The sequence below is a fragment of the Mytilus californianus genome, unplaced genomic scaffold, assembly GCF_021869535.1.
Source record: "Mytilus californianus isolate M0D057914Y unplaced genomic scaffold, xbMytCali1.0.p SCAF_5, whole genome shotgun sequence".
NCBI classification, from domain to species: domain Eukaryota; kingdom Metazoa; phylum Mollusca; class Bivalvia; order Mytilida; family Mytilidae; genus Mytilus; species Mytilus californianus.
In genome coordinates, this window is record NW_026262701.1 from 64580587 (window position 1) to 64598567 (window position 17981).

General features: G+C 32.6%; 3 protein-coding genes and 1 long non-coding RNA gene across 10 annotated transcripts in view; 2 read left to right on the plus strand and 2 right to left on the minus strand.

The window, feature by feature from the left end:
* The window catches only part of LOC127701233 (importin-4-like), a 997117-nt gene that overhangs the window by 278919 nt on the left and 700217 nt on the right, over positions 1-17981 (minus strand). The gene's annotated exons all lie outside the window — the stretch shown is intronic.
* Positions 1-17981, minus strand: part of LOC127701235 (GPI transamidase component PIG-T-like) — a 242162-nt gene that overhangs the window by 215960 nt on the left and 8221 nt on the right. The window contains exon 2 of the mRNA XM_052205060.1: positions 8010-8187. Within this exon, the coding sequence (XP_052061020.1) occupies positions 8010-8187 (178 nt within the window). The remainder of the gene's footprint in view (positions 1-8009; positions 8188-17981) is intronic.
* LOC127701252 (uncharacterized) overlaps positions 1-17981 on the plus strand; it is a 239064-nt gene that overhangs the window by 162708 nt on the left and 58375 nt on the right. The window lies entirely within an intron of this gene.
* LOC127701240 (zinc finger CCCH domain-containing protein 13-like) overlaps positions 1-17981 on the plus strand; it is a 406889-nt gene that overhangs the window by 109943 nt on the left and 278965 nt on the right. The gene's annotated exons all lie outside the window — the stretch shown is intronic.

Here is a 17981-nt window from a genome sequence, read left to right on the forward strand (position 1 = left end):
CGGTTATCAGATGTACCCGCTGCCAATTTCCGGTACTGGTTTACGGATTTATTATAAACAAACCAAAGCGGCGATCTACACGTGGCCTACTAAATTTGTTCATAGAGCCATCCCTGGCAAACAATCGGCTATTGAACCCTAAATGGAGCAAACAAATATTGTAACAGCCGAGAAAGTGATTCAGATGATGAAATGGATAGTGAAGATGACTTTAAATAAGAACAATCAGAAGACCTGAACTGGTCCTTCATTGTTAATTTGCCTTGTGGGTGCGAAGAATAAAACTAATATTAATAAAGTTATTTTTCGATTAAAATATGTTATTAATTTTATTTCAGGATAAAATTGACAGATTTTGTAGGACTGGCTAAAATTTTGTAGGACTGACAAATAATCATGCTTTGTCCGTCCCATGACCGACGGGTCAAAATAAGTTTTCGCAAACTCTGCACAATATTCAAGCTTGATACAGGTCTGAATTTGGATTGTAATTAAATATTTGACATATTATAGGTTTCTGAATAAATGTAGTCAAAGAACTTGAAATTGGTTATATGAATTGAATTTATATTCAATTAAAGATTTCTTGCTGTTGTGCAATACACTGTGCTGTTGCGCAATACTTAGTAAATCTGTTGTCAGACTATAAACAAATAAAGTTCAATTTCTTCTCAATGTCATTTTGATATTTATGAAAATCAATAGGGAGATAACATCAATAGCTATAAATAATTCACCAAAGTTTTATGAGAACTGCTGAAAGCATTTTTGAGTTATTGTCTAAAAACTAGAAAATCCCCCTTTTTTTATGAATAAAACCCCATAACTGAGAAATGTAAAATCTAAAATTTATAAAATTCTAAAGGGAGCTTACATCAACAGATATAATCAATTCACCAAAGTTTCATGAGAACTGCTGAAAGCATTTTTTATTTATTGTCCGAAAACTGGAAAATCACCCTTTTTTTATGAATAAAACCCTGTAACTCGGAAACGTAAAATCTAAAATTTATAAAAATCGAAAGGGAGCTCATGTCAATAGATATTAACAATTCACCAAAATTTCTTGCAAGTTGGTGAAAGCATTCTTGAGTTATTGTCGGAAAACTGCCAGGAAGATCGCCCCTTTTTTAATGAATAAAACCCCAAAACTCAGAAACGGTAAATCTGAAATTTATAAAAAACGAAAGGGACCTCACGTCAATAGATATAAACAATTCACCCAAGTTTCATGCATATTGGTTAAAGCGTTTTTGAGTTAATGTCCGACATGTTGACGACGGACGAACGGACAGACGGTCAACGGTATACCATAATACGTCCAGTAAACGGGTGTATAAAAAAACTTTATTGAATCTTGACTTTGTTTTCAACTTTATTCATGTAACTAGAAGCAATGCACATATGTGATGTCAATAATCACACATGTTATTGATAAAATAAATGTGGATTGTGTCCACATGTGGACACAGATGATGCCCCCTTTTGCATATCATATAGTTATAAAGGGACATAACTGAAGAACGGTAAAAGTGACGCTACCTAAATTTGAACTTGATCTGAGTTTTGTGGTAATAAGCATTGTGTGTAAGTCTCATAACATTTGGTTGAGGCTAACTTAAGTAGAGAACAGAAACTAAAAATTCAGCAATTTTTCTATTTGTAAACACGCATAGCTCTAGAACGGTTGTGTTTCAGTTTTATAACATTTGGTTGGGACAAACTAAAGTTAGAGAACGGAAACAAAAAATTCAGCAAATTTTGTGTTTATAAAGGGACATAACTCAAGAATGGTAAAAGTGAAGCCACCAAATTTCGTACTTAATCTGTATTATGTAGTAATAAGCATTGTGTATAAGTTTCATAACATTTGGTCGAGGCAAACTAAAGTTCGAGAACGGAAACAAAAAATTGTACATTATCTTAGTTTTGAGGTAATGAATATTGTGTATAGGTTTCATAATGTTTGGTTGGGGCAAACTTAAGTTACAGAATGGAAACTTAAAATTTTGCAATCTTTCAATTTATAAAGGGGCATAACTCATTAATGGTTAAAGTGACACTACCAAAATTCAACTTGATCTGTTTTTTATCAGTGGAAGGCAAAATTAAACATTGCATTGTATAAAGCATTGATTGTAGTTGATTCAACTATAATCATGGACAAAGGAAGATAACTCCAATTTTAAAAATTACTTGAATAATGACATTGATATTTTTAGAAATTACATTTAGTTAAGACAAACTCAAATTAGAGAACGGAAATGAAAAATTCAGCAATTTTTTCATTTGTAAAGGGGCATAACCCTAGAACGGTAATCAAAGTGCTTGTAAGCACTGAATGGTAAAGATTGCTTTAATTTATCAGTAGGAAGTAAAATTGAATATTGCATTGTATAAAGCATTGGTTGTAGTTGATTCAACTACCATTATGCACAAAGAAAGATAACTCCAATTTTCAAAGAAGACTTTAAAATATTTTTAGAAATGAAGGGTAAAAATTTGCTTTAATTTATCAGTGGAAGGCAAATTTAAACATTGCATTGTATAAAGCATTGATTGTAGTTGATTCAACTATAATCATGGACAAAGGAAGATAACTCCAATTTTAAAAATGACTTGATATTTAAAAAAAAAAAAAAAAAAAAATATTTTACAATTTTTCCATTTGTAAAGGGCATAACTCTAGAACAGTAAAAGTGACGGCACCAAAATTCAAACTTGATCTGTGTTTTGTGGTAATAAGCATTGTGTATAAGTTTCATAACATTTGGTTGAGGCAAACTTAAGTTAGAGAACGGAAACAAAAAAATTAGCAATTTTTCCATTTGTAGGAGCATAACTCTAGAACTTTAAAAGTGACGCCACCAAAATTCAAACTTGATCTGTATTTAGTGGTAATAAGCATTTTGTACAAGTTTCATAACATTTGGTTGAGGCAAACTAAAGTTAGAGAACGGAAACCAACTTTGGGACGTTCGGACGGACGGACGTACAGACGGACAAGGGTAAAACTTAATGCCCCGTACGCTACGGCGGGGGCATAATAAAATTGTTTAAACAGACCGTTTGTTGCCATATAAAAATAAGATGTGGTATGATTGCCAAAATGAAAACTTTCCACATGAGACCAAATGATGTTGAAGTTAATAGCAATTATAGTTCACCCTATGGCTTCAACACAGAACAAAAGCCCACATCGCATAGCAAGCTGCAAAGGGCCCCAAAATGATAAGTTTAAAAAAAATTCAAATGAAAAAACCAACGGCCTGATTTACGTACAAAACTATAAACAAAAAAAATATGATAAACAGCAACAAACTTTACGACAAAAAAGATGATTTCAGCTTCTAAAATGTGAACTTTCCATTTCTATGTAGCAACATTCCTGTAGCGTCTGCATTTGAAGACCATATCTCCCAGTTGATAGGATATTCCAGACGTTGAATTTCCTGTCATGATTTCCTTGATAGAGGGTTGCTGCTTACAAGGAAGCTATTAAAGCAAGAGTTCCAAAAGGTGAAGTTGAAATCATCCCTTGGAAAATTGTAAAGTCACCCTCATGATTTGTTGACTGTTATGGAATATCTGTTTCACAGATGATGATGGTTATGTTCCAATTGTCGTTACCACAATCCTGACCCTTTTTTTCATGAATGTCACCTACCGAATTAGACTTATCACCGGGTTTCTACTTACATGAGCAACACAACGGATACCACATGTGGAGCAGTATCTGCTTACCCTTTTGAAGCCCCTGAGATCACCCCCGGTTTTTGGTTGGTTTCGTATTGCTTAGTCTTTAGCTTTTATGTTGTGTTTTGTAGACTGCTGTTTTGTTTTTTGAACTTCTTTCGTTTTTTGAACTTCTTTCGTTTTTTGAACTTCTTTCGTTTTTTGCCATGTCACTGTCAGTTCGTTTTCGGTTTATGAGTTTGACTCTCCCTTTGGTATCTTTCGCCTCTCTTATATACTGATCAAAACGTTTGCTACAAGAATGTGTTTCTCCATTAGGTTCTTACACTGTTGACAATATTGAAAGTACATTAGTTCATAGCAGGAAAAAACTCCTCCGATTACCACATTCTTATATCATGTACATTGTGTTTCATTTGCATTGATTTGTCCTGTTTGTGTATAATTTATCAAATTTCAGAATGGGGTCTCTTATTATACTGCAGAATGGAAGTGGAACATCATAAATATTGTCTCACTGTTATATTAAATACTAGATTATAATAAAAATGCATTTAATATTGAATTGCAGAAACTATAAATCCTAGGATAAATATCCAAACTTAATTAATTAGCATTTACGATTAAATTGAATCTAGACAAGAGGCTGTCAGAGTGACAGCAAACTGGATTTTCCTGCAGAGGTCGAACCCTGAACAGTTGAGCAAGTATGGACACAACATTTAAGCTTAAAATAGCTCTGAATTTGGATTTTGATTGAATATTTGACACAGTATAGGTTTGTGACACAAAATGAATGTGGTCAAAGAACTTAAAAATTCGAAATCAGAAATTTACCTATTATGGTCCAATATCCAAAATCTAATAACATTGTTATCATTAGCATATCAAAGAACCCCAAGAATTCAATTTTTGAATTGTTGATGAAATCAAACAAAAGTTTAATTTAGGACCCTTTGGACCTCAATGGGGTATTATCTAATTAATAATGAAAATAAATACAGGTTTAGATTCAGCTTTTCAAAGAACCCTATATATATTCAATTTATGTTGAAATCAAACACAGTATAATTTTGGACCCCGATTTGGACCAACTTGAAAACTGGGCCCAAAATCAGAAATCTAAATATATATTTATTAATAGACAAACTAAGCTTAGTTTTTAAGGAGTTTGCTTCATCAAAAAAAAAATATATATAGCATTCAGAAAATAAGTTTATACAGAATAACAAACAAACCAACCACAAAATTCTTCAAACAATTTACAAAAGAAAAGATGAAAAAAAATCCAAAATGTCATTTACCATTAATACAATATCTATTAAAAATCTATAAAATGTATCTGTAATTATCTTCAAAATGTCTAATAATGAACAGTAAATTTCAAACTGTATTTATACTGTCCTACAGATCTTATCTTCAACACTTAGGAAACAGAAAATTTTCAAATAAATCTGTCACTCCAATTATAATTGTGTAATAAGATATTTACCAGATGTTTTGTTATCTATTAACACGTGAAAATTATTTAAAAACACTTATATTTTTAGTGTAATCAAACTTTATATATATAATTAATAGTTCCCAATATTTCTCTTTTCATTTGTCACAAACTAATATAGATCTGCAACTTATCTATCAATGTCAACAATTTTATCTACACAATGTAATGTAATGAAATATATCCTTTAATAAAAATAGATTATTATCTAATGAAAATGATATTTGCAAATCACAATTTTTGTTCAAAGGGAAATAACTCAATCATATAATAAGTATATATTTGGACTTCTAAAAAGTCGAAAACTCAAAAACGAGAGAAGCTAAAATCGTGAAAATTGAACTTGACCTTCATTTAGTCACAGGAAACAACATATCAAAATTTGAAAAAAATTTGTCAAAGTGTTTGCATGTTAATGAATGGACACTGTTTGGCAGCCGCCCTCCCGCCCATCTGCTGTACATCCCCAAATCAATAACCGATTTTTCCTTCGAAAATCCGATTAAAAATCATAAGATAAATATAAATGTTGTAAAAAGTCACATATGTTATACCAGATGTCAAAATGTCAAGTCACATATGTTGGAAAAAAATTGCTTTTTTTTCCTTTTTCCTTCATAATTTCATTAAAGAACCTTAGTGAGCACGCTCACATACCCCACGTCCCCACATTGTCACTGGAGAAATAAAATAACTGTAAGAAAAAAAAATTGTATAAGAAATAAAAAATTGAATCATAATTTCCTGTTGATATGCACATCTACATAGTATGTCCTTATTATCTACAAAGTTTCATGAAATTCTGTTGTGTGGTTTCAGAGGAGTTGCGATGACAAACTGTTGCAGAGGTATATTGAAGCAAATAAGTTCAAAGGGGCGTAACTCCTAGAAAAAAAAATTGAATCGTAATTTCCTGTCGATATGCACATCTACGTAGTATGTCCTTATTATCTGAAAAGGTTTCATGAAATTCTATTGTGTGGTTTGAGAGGAGTTGAGATGACAAAAGGTTGCAGTAGTATATTGGGCAAACAAGTTCAATGGGGCATAACTCCTGGAAAAAAAATTGAATCGTAATTTCCTGTCGAAATGCACATCTACGTAGTATGTCCTTATTATCTACAAAGTTTCATGAAGTTTTGTTGTGTGGTTTCAGAGGAGTTGAGATGACAAACTGTTGCAGTAGTACATTAAAGTAAATAAGTTCAAAGGGGCGTAACTCCTAGAAAAATTATTGAATCATAATTTCCTGTCGATATGCACATCTACGTAGTATGTCCTTATTATCTACAAAGTTTCATGAAATTTTGTTGTGTGGTTTCAGAGGAGTTGAGATGACAAACTGTTGCAGTAGTACATTAAAGTAAATAAGTTCAAAGGGGCGTAACTCCTAGAAAAATTATTGAATCGTAATTTCCTGTCGATATGCACATCTACGTAGTATGTCCTTATTATCTGAAAAGGTTTCATGAAATTCTATTGTGTGGTTTGAGAGGAGTTGCGATGACAAAAGGTTGCAGGGGTTTATTGAAGCAAATAAGTTCAAAGGGGCGTAACTCCTAGAAAATAAATTGAATCGTAATTTCCTGTCGATATGCACATCTACGTAGTATGTCCTTATTATCTGAAAAGGTTTCATGAAATTCTATTGTGTGGTTTGAGAGGAGTTGCGATGACAAAAGGTTGCAGTAGTATATTGGGCAAATAAGTTCAAAGGGGCGTAACTCCTGGAAAAAAAATTGAATCGTAATTTCCTGTCAATATGCACATCTACGTAGTATGTCCTTATTATCTACAAAGTTTCATGAAATTTTGTTGTGTGGTTTCAGAGGAGTTGAGGTGACAAACTGTTGCAGTAGTACATTAAAGTAAATAAGTTCAAAGGGGCGTAACTCCTAGAAAAAAAATTAAATCTTAATTTCCTGTTGATATGCACAACTACATAGTATGTCCTTATTATCTAAAAAGGTTTTGTGAAATTCTGTTGTGTGGTTTGAGAGGAGTTGCGATGACAAGAAACAGGACTGACGGACTGATGGACGGACAGACAGACGGACAGACAGACGGACAGACGGACGGGTCAAAAACATTATACCCTCCGCAACTCGTTGCGTGGGGTATAATTAATCCTGTGTTACAAATATAATTTCCATTACATTTGTAAAATATGAATTGTCACTTTATGGCAATACTTTTTGGAGGATTTTTTTACAACTAATAAATCAATTGTCAATATCGGTCACATATGCTATAAAAAAATCAAAACAAAAATCATTGCCCCATCTTCATTTGGTTAATTGTTTCAATTTAAATGACATCTACTTTTCTTTCTTAGCATTGTTGACACTGCTTTCAAAGTGAAGAAGACTTCATAACTAATATTTTTTGAAATGGATATTTGACATGTCACATATATATGTTACAAATGTTTATTGGTAAAAGAGCGTCCAAAATCAATTTTATAATGGTCAAACCATCTTCTGTTGTATTTTTCTGGATGCTTTGGTCATGTTGGTATATCCTCTTTCTGAATCAATTTTTTTTTTCAACCTGTGTCACATTCTAAAATATAACTATGATGTCCCATTTTATGTTATGGCTTAAAATAGACAGACCCATATGGAACCTTGTGGTACAATGTAATAGAGATCAAAACACTTATACTCAAGTAATTGTCTGGAAACCAATTGTCTTCGGACATTGACAACAACGACGGCACCGACATTGTTACAGCATTACACGACTGCAAAAATTTGCAGTCATATAAAAATATTACATAATTTTTCATTCTTAACATTTAGTCATTACTTACTTCAATGTTCCAGGTTTGAACCACACCCATAATTCAACGCCAGGTGGTGCATCTTCTGGAGGATACCCCCACTTGTTGTGTTTCCAAAATCCTTGTGCTTGTGTTAAGTGCAATTCTTGTACATTATAAGTTGACAGTACATCACCCAAAGATCTTGGAAATAATCTGTAATGAGTATCTGAAAAAGAATTAAAGGAAATTTCCTCACATTAAATCATATACAATCTGATTTTCATAAAATGAATTACAGATGAAACTAGAGAGTTGAAAAGGTTGCCGTTAGTTTTCTTGTTTGAATTGTTTTACATTTGTCATTTGGGTGCCTTTTATAGCTGACTATGCGGTATGCTCATTGTTGAAGGCAGTATGGTGACCTATAGTTGTTAATTTCTATGTCATTTGGTCTCTTGTGGAGAGTTGTCTCATTGGAAATCATACCACATCTTCTTATTTTTTTACACCTGCTTTCAGTGGTTCTTAAGTCTTTGAGAAATCAACTGGACATTTGGTCCAGTAAACCATACTTCTTAACTGGACCAGACACTTTTTTACAGGACAAAATAAAAAATTTTACTGGTCATTTGGTTCAGTAATGCATATCACTTACAAGGTACATGTAACTGGACCAAACCAATTTTTACCGGCCATTGCCCAATGTCCAATGACCTTGGGAATGACTATGCTTTACTGATTGTGGTCATTCTTTTAAGTTTTCAAGATCAAAAACTAATTCAGGTACATGCACATGTATAACATTAAAAGCAGAATGTATCCAGATGCAAAATTGACCCTCCTCCTGGAATATTGAACAGTGAATATCCTGTATTCGTTTTAAATGAAGTAAAATGACAAATGTACATTAGGTTAAGCATTATTACTTTATAAAGAAGTTTGAATAGCTATGACAATTTGAAAATCTGAGGTCTATAGGGGGTTCAAAATACCATGTTTTTTTCCCTACCCAATACTTATTTAAGCATTATTACTATATAATGTAGTTTGGATAGCTATGACAATTTGAAAATATGAGGTCTATTTTTCAAATTGTCATAGCTAATCCCTAGGTTCAATTTTTCATGGTAGGGGGTTCAAAATACAATGGCTAAGTAAAAATGTTAAAAAAATATTTTCTTACATGTTTTATTCGGACCAAATACTTATTAATGCATTACTATCATATAACTTAGTTATAATACTATGACAATTTAGAAATCTGAAGTCTATAGGGGGGGGGGGGGGGGGGGGGGGGGTTCAATTTTCCATGCTAGGGGTCCAAAATACCATACCTTGTGTAAAAACAATTATCCCCGGCTTAGTATATTTCTAGGATTTTGATTGGATAACGCACGTCGTTACAAAACCCATAGCCCCTGGGCGTTGCTAACCCATATACCCGGACGTTGCTATCCATTACCCCGGGGGACGTCACGCGCGTTTTCCTTAATTCCATGGTTGTTCTTTGTGAAATATAGAATTCTGTAGATTATTCATGATGTTTGTAATTAAATATTTAATCCACTTACTATGTTATCTTATTTTGTCGATCATTTGCACTCATTTTAGTAAATGCATCACTTGGCTGCCACATTGTCTATGAATGGGACTACTGACCTAGTTATGCAAATGACCCACGTTAACGTCACACCGTCTATGATGTAACTCTCACAACATTGAGCGCCAAATTCGACCCACACCAGTTTCTCTGTCTCCGTATTAAAAACGTCTTATATTTGAATACCTGTAGGGTTCTACCACAGGTAGTACCCTACACCCCGTAAAAGATACGTCAAATTCCCAAATTTCAATAAAAGATTTTTAGAAAATGAAAAAAACGTTGCTTTCACGTTACACTTTGTGGTCGAATTTCTCTAAAAATCGACATATTTGGACTAAGACCGGGGATAAATTCGTTATCTACGTGCATATCCGTAGATATGGATATTTTAACACCCTTCAGTACCCTGTACACCCTTCGGCTTCGCCTCAAGGTGTACTTGGATACTTCAGGGTGTTAAAATATCCATATCTACGGATATGAACGTAGATAACTTATAATAATGTCTTTTCTATTATGTTATATTCCTTCCAAATATGTATTAAAGCATCATTACTATATAAACTAGTTCGAATATAGCTATGACAATTTGAAAATCTTAGGTCTATAGAGAGCATTCAATTTCCATGGTAGGAGCCGGGGTTCAAAATACCATGACCAAGTAAAAATGTTTTAACATCTTTTCTATCATATGTATTCATGATGATGGAAAACTGCCGTTTCCATGAAAATACCGCAAACAATCGCACACGATTTGATATTGACAGAGTTTTACTAGACATTTTCAACAAGTGACAAAAAGTTTTTTTTCTCTCTGAATTCCTATTAAAAATAATTTAAAGAACAAATATATTTATTCATTTTGATCTTGGCAATGAAAGAGAGTGAAACTGTATTCAAGATATTTAAACTTACTTATATACTACCGAAATTTACCCAAAGCCAAAGGAACTTACTTTAAATAAATCTAACATAAACAGCAGTAGTTGTCCTTTTCTAGATTTAGACATTTCAATTTCTAAAGGGAAACTCCATACTAAAATTTACGACAAAAGAGACGATTTTTCATTCCCTATTGTTAATTTTCCTTTTTTAGACGGCGATGTTCCTTTGGCTCCATCATACGGTGTTTATATATCCCAACTCGTTCGTTATGCCCCTGTGTGAAGTGATGTCATAGATTTTAACGAACGTAATCAATGCATCACTGGTAAATTATTAAGTCAGGGATTTCGTTACCATAAATTACTTAAACTTTTACTAAATTCATTCATAGATACAAAGATTTGATTAGTAAATTTGGCTGTACCTGTAGAAAACTTATTAAAAAACTGCTTCGCTGAGCGCAGCTGGATACGCCCGCAGAGGTTTAACCCTGAACAGTTGGGGCAAAAATGGACACAATATTCAAGCTTGATACAGGTCTGAATTTGGATTGTACAGAGTTCACGAAAATGGTCGGTCCTGTCGGTCCTGTCGGTCAAAATGAGGCTCGGACCAGTATTTTGAAGGCTAGTGCCGGTCCTGATGACCGATGTAAAAACGGCCGTTGTAGTGCATATTTCAGCACTTTTTTACATCGGTTATTAGATGTACCGCAACTGTTTCCAATAAGTGTTTACATCGGTCGGTTATCAGATGTACCCGCTGCCAATTTCCGGTACTGGTTTACGGATTTATTATAAACAAACCAAAGCGGCGATCTACACGTGGCCTACTAAATTTGTTCATAGAGCCATCCCTGGCAAACAATCGGCTATTGAACCCTAAATGGAGCAAACAAATATTGTAACAGCCGAGAAAGTGATTCAGATGATGAAATGGATAGTGAAGATGACTTTAAATAAGAACAATCAGAAGACCTGAACTGGTCCTTCATTGTTAATTTGCCTTGTGGGTGCGAAGAATAAAACTAATATTAATAAAGTTATTTTTCGATAAAATATGTTATTAATTTTATTTCAGGATAAAATTGACAGATTTTGTAGGACTGGCTAAAATTTTGTAGGACTGACAAATAATCATGCTTTGTCGGTCCCATGACCGACAGGTCAAAATAAGTTTTCGCGAACTCTGATTGTAATTAAATATTTGACATACATCTATTATAGGTTTCTGAATTAATGTAGTCAAAGAACTTGAAGTTGGTTATATGAATTGAATTTATATTCAATTAAAGATTTCTTGCTGTTGTGCAATACACTGTGCTGTTGCGCAATACTTAGTAAATCTGTTGTCAGACTATAAACAAGTAAATTTATAAAATTCTAAAGGGAGCTTACATCAATAGATATAAACAGTTCACCAAAGTTTCATACGAATTGTTGAAAGCATTTTTGAGTTTTTGTCTGAAAACTGGAAAATCCCCCCTTTTTTAATGAATAAACCCCATAATTCGGAAATGTAAAATCTAAAATTTATTAAATTCTAAAGGGAGCTTACATCAATAGATATCAACAATTCATCAAAGTTTCATGAGAACTGCTGAAAGCATTTTTGAGTTATGGTCCGAAAACTGGAAAATCCCCCTTTTTTTTATGAATAAAACCCCATAACTCGGAAACGTAAAATCTAAAATTTATAAAAATCCAAAGGGAGCTCATGTCAATAGATATAAACAATTCACCAAAATTTCTTGCAAGTTGGTGAAAGCATTCTTGAGTTATTGTCCGAAAACTGGAAAATCCCCCTTTTTTTATGAATAAAACCCCATAACTCGGAAACGTGAAATCTAAAATTTATAAAAAACAAAAGGGAGCTCACGTCTATAGATATAACACACAATTCACCAAAGTTTTAAGCAAATTGGTTAAAGCGTTTTTGAGTTAATGTCCGACATGTTGACGACGGACGGACGGACAGACGGACGGACAGACGGACGTACAACGGTATACCATAATACGTCCCGTAAACGGGTGTATAAAAACAGTATTTCACATCTGAAATTTTACGGTAATATTGTACTAAAAGCGCGGAAATCACTATGTGATCCGTGTAAACTCATCGAACCTTTAAACAAACTTATTAGTAAAGGTTATCTTACCAATGTTGTAATTAGATCTTTGAATATAGTTTACATTGGCACAAATATCGATTTTGTCATCAGCAAATTAAAACATACATTGTACATGACATAACTAAATTTGTATTCTTTTCAAACGTTTTTTTGGGATGTATACATCCAGGTTCATTTTCTATATAGAGATTACTCTATCTATATATAACATTATACATATTTATTAAAAGGTTAACTCCTAACTATCCTACTGCCTGTCGATACTTTTAATTTTGGCATTGCACAAGTCATGTCTTCTTTGACTGTCCATGACGTTAAAACACTAAATCCCTGGGATGTGTTTTAGTTGATTTTAGTCTCTCATGCATGATTTTTTATTATTAATTGTTTTTGGCTTTTAACTAGCTTTCAGTAACTGCGAGTACTCTCAAATCGTACTTTCGTGTTAATTTGACCTGTTGATACAATTTTTATTGCATTTTTGTTATTCAATATTTACTTATTAAGTGTTATATCTCGTCTCACTATTTTTAATATATACCACTTTTGATAAGTGTTTGGTATGACGATAAATTTTCACTTCTGTTCTCGTACTATGAACAACAAAATTATTTATTTTGTAAACAATATTTCCGTACTCCATGTATACCTCACAACAAATTTATTTTATTTACCTGTGTACGTTATTTTATTTGGCAGCATTTTGTCCAAGGTTATGGTTGTCTTTTTGATTTTGTTTTACATCTAACCCCTTGTTTTATTAATTTTATATTTACATTGTGTCATAGATCAAATTTATTCGTTCAGTATATGTTCACTTGTTTTTGTTAATATGTATTTTGATTGAGTTAAGCCATTTCATTTGATATTTTAGAGTGTGTCTTTCTATGTTGTGATGTTACACTATTGTTTCAGGTAGGGTGAAGGTTGGCACCTATTAAAACGTTTAAACTTGCTGCTGTGTTGAAGGCCGTACTTTGACCTATAATGGTTTACTTTTACAATTTGTGACTTGGATGGAGAGTTGTCTCATTGGCACTCATACCACATCTTCTTATATCTATTATCAATTGATTTTTTTAAAAGCCTGGTCCTAGCCTGATCTAGGTTCTTGCTTTATTATGGGACTAGTATACTAACAATATATTATGTCCCAGCTTTATTTAATCTTATTAAACACAATTGTGAGCAATCCGAAACAGACTTTTGTTTGAAAAATCTTTGAGATGCAGCAAAATTTGACCAATGTCAAATCATCAATTTATTCAGACCTAGCTACAGAACCGTAGCTCTTATGGTCCTTATGATATTTTTTGACAATTTACGTCCACAGATAATTCAGATCACAAGCATGGCAAGGCAAGGAAATACAACATGAGAAGTTGTCATGCAAAAGTCTTTGAAAAATCACTAAAAGGTATAGATGCTTCGAAAATTTTATTCTTAAAAAGTATTAATGCGATCCGTCAACTCTCCCTGCAGTCTCCCTGTTGGGGCTTCACTTCTCCCTAAAGTCTCCCTGTTAGGTCTTCACTTCTCCCTGTTTGGCTGCCAGGGAGAAGTCACTCCTCCTATAATTCTGAAGTGTGGTGACCACTTTTTACCCCAATATACCCCAAAAAACAGTTTCCTCATAATTTGATTGAATATTCATGTTATTTTAGGCATTTTAATGTTATTTTAAGGACAATAATACTTAATTTTACAAATATATTTAATTTTAAATCACTTTTTTCCTCGTAACTTGTCCTGTTCATGTCAGCCGCTTACAATCACAACATGACTTTTTACCCCAATATACTCCAATAAAATGTTTCAGTACAATGTTCATGTTTCGGAGTTATATTTTAAATACGTAGCTCAAGTTTAAACAAAGTATTCCAAGACTTTTGAAATAGTTCCCTTGATATCTTAAATCTTCTCCTTTTTTTAACGGAACATCAAAAGCATTTTCCTCGCAGAGGACAATTGTATCATTAATTAGATATAAGAAGATGTGGTATGAGTGCCAATGAGACAACTCTCCATCCAAGTCAAAATTTATAAAAGTAAACCATTATAGGTCACAGTACGGTCTTCAACATGGAGCCTTGGCTCACACCGAACAGTAAGCTATAAAGGGCCCCAAAAATTACTAGTGTAAAACCATTCAAACAGGAAAACCAACGGTCTAATCTATATAAAAAACGAGAAACGAGAAACACTTATGAACCACATCAACAAACGACAACTACTGAACATCAGATTCGTGACTTAGGACAGGTGCAAACAAATGCAGCGGGTTTAAACGTTTTAATGGTACCAAACCTTCACCCTTTTTCTGAAACAATAGTGTAACATCACAACATAGAAAGACACACTATAAAATATCAACTGAAATAGCTTAACCCAATCAAACGACATATTAACACCATTGAACAAACACTGAACAAATAAATTTGACCTATGATACAATATAAAAGTTGTTTTATATTAAGGGCAAAGTCAAAATAAATGGTTCCTTGCATATAAAGCAATATTTATCAATCATGCTGATCATTTGATTGAATAAATTAATTTCAAATGATGTGGCTTGATGTGTAGAATATTCCTGCAAAACATCTTTGGAAAATCTCAAGTATTAAAAAAATGATGTTAAAAAAAGATGCCAAAATTGTCAGGAGTGCAACACTTAAGCTTTTTTGTGACATTTTGAAAAAATACTTTTTTATTAAGACACAGCAAATTTTTGTAAGGAGGAATGTGCCTTAAATTCTTATTTATATTACAACTATTATATCTTAGTGATGATTTCAGCTCAGAATGAAGCTTTTCCATTGAACCGTTTTGATACAGATGTGTTTTGAAAAAAAGTATTGCCCTGTCAGGAGTGCAACACAAAAATTAGTATTACTGAGGAATAGAATGATTTTTGCTTAAATGACTCACACCTAAACATAAACAAAAGTCAATCCTGTAAAACAAATATGTCCTTTCCAGAATAAATAGTTCATTTACCTGATTATTGATATAAATAATGTGCGAGAGTCAAGTATATAAGGCCTCCCTGTAAGTGTCAGCAGTGCAACTTTGAAGTTTAAAGACTCACACTGAAAAAATACAAAAGCCATTATATGGTTCTGTTTTATTTTTCAAAAGATACTATACTAGATACAAGATTGCACCCAAAGAGTAGCCTGATAGACAAGGAATTTTTCTTTTAGAACCATTTTTTTGATGTCAGGAGTGCAACAGTTTTAAAATGACATTTTCTTGGACTTACATTTTAAGATAATCTCAGCTCCTAGTGACTTATTTGCATCTAAACATGTTTTCTAACTATTTAGGTTACATGTATGAGTTATAATAAATTCTTAAAGGTAAATTTCAAAGCAGGACTTTGATCCAAGAATTATTGTTTGTCACAAGCAAAAATATTTGAATGTTAAATTTTCATATTATTTTCAAATTATGGAAGCTAATTGTCTTAAACTAGGAAATAACCATATTTCAATTTAAAAGTTTTATAATGGTTTCATGTAATAGTAATTAAATTATTATAATTGTTATAACAAACAATTAATTTTGTTGCAATCCTGACATGAATTATCCATAACAAGCCGTTTTGCACATTTTGAGTTCAACTTTAAGACCCAACCTTTGAATAAATAAAAGATGGGGAAGATGGTTGTGAAACTAAACTTTAGAATAAAATTAGACAGGCTAAGTGCATACAAACACACCATCATAGTCAACAACAACTTCAACTTTGAGGAGTAGAAAATTGAGAAAAACACTGAAATAAGATCCAAATCTGAAGGACAAACTAGACAAATATAAACAAAGAAAGAACAAAGAAACAAAACAATGTAAAACTAAATTCAAGAGACTTAGACCAGAATTAAAACACATATGAGAAAATGAAAACAAAACAGAGAAAGTGGCAACAGAAGAGAAGAAGAAAATTGACACAAGCTATAAAAAGTTGCAAACCAGCAGAAAATTGTCCAGTCAAGTAGCAAAAGTACAGATGCATATACAATACCTAGAGAAATCAGAAAGAGAAGTCAAAGAATAAGACATTATCTTCCTGACCATCCCAAATCTTGGGCTTAAACAATTGAGCACATCATATCCACAGCTACACCAAGGTGGTTGTCAGAGTAAATGAGAACTGATATCAGCTGTGTGCAAGAAATTGACGAGTCTTGAACATGTTGAAGTATAAACAAAGTTGAGGAACCCCTAAAAGATCTGAAAACTGTTGAAAAGAAAATGGCATTTTCAAAGAGTCCCTTAGTTCTAACTTTTTCATGTAGCCTCTATTCTTTTTGAAAATGCCAGTTTCTTTTCAACAGTTTTCAGATCTATTAAGGGTCTCTCAATTTTGTTTCCACTTTAGCACCCATCAATTTCTAGCACACTTCCATCAGTACTGATTAGTTCTTACAACTGCCTTGGTGTAGCTGTGGATATGATGTATTCAATTGTTTTAGGGCAAGGTTTAGGTTGGTCAGGAAGAATTTTCCCTATACTGCGTCTTCTCTTTCTGATTTCTCTAGATAGTGTATCTGCACCTGTACTTTTGCTTCTCGACTGAACATTTTTCTGTGGGTTTGCAACTTTTTTGGCTTGTGTCAATTTTCTTCTTCTTTTCTGTTGCTAATCTATTTGTTTTGTTTTTTTTATTTTCTTCATCTGTGTTTTTGTATTCAAGTTAAGTCTTTGTAATTAAGTTTCACATTGTTTTGTTTTCTTTGTTCTTTCTTTGCTTATATTTGTCTAGTGTGTCCTTTAGCTGGATCTTCTTTCAGATTTTTTCTCAATTTTCTGCTCATCAAAGTTATAGTCGATGTTGTCTTTGATGGTGTGTTTTGATCCTTTAGTCTGTCTGATTTTCTTCTCAAGTTAGTTCAGTTTGATCAACTATCTTTCCCATCTTTCATTCATTCAAAGGTTGGATCTGCAAGATGAACTCCAAATGTGTGAGACCTTAATGAAATTAAAATATTGAATCTGTGCAAAACTGCTTGTTATGGTAAATTCATGTCAGGAGTTCAACAAAATTAATTGTTTGTTATTACAGTTATAATAATTTAATTAGTATTACATGAAACCATTATAAAACTTTTAAATTGAAATATGGTTATTTCCTAAAAAAAACAACACAGTTTATGACAGTTAGCTTCCTAAATTCTAAAATTATATAAAAAATCATCATTCAGATATAATTGCTTGTGACAAACAATAATTTTTGGATCGAAGTCCTGCTTTGAAATTCACCTCTAAGTATATATCATACATGTAGCCTAAATAGTAAGAACACATATTTGAAGGCAAATAAGTCATAAGGAGCTGAGATTATCTTTAAATGTAAGTCCAAGAAATTAACATTTTAAAACTGTTGTACTCCTGACATCAA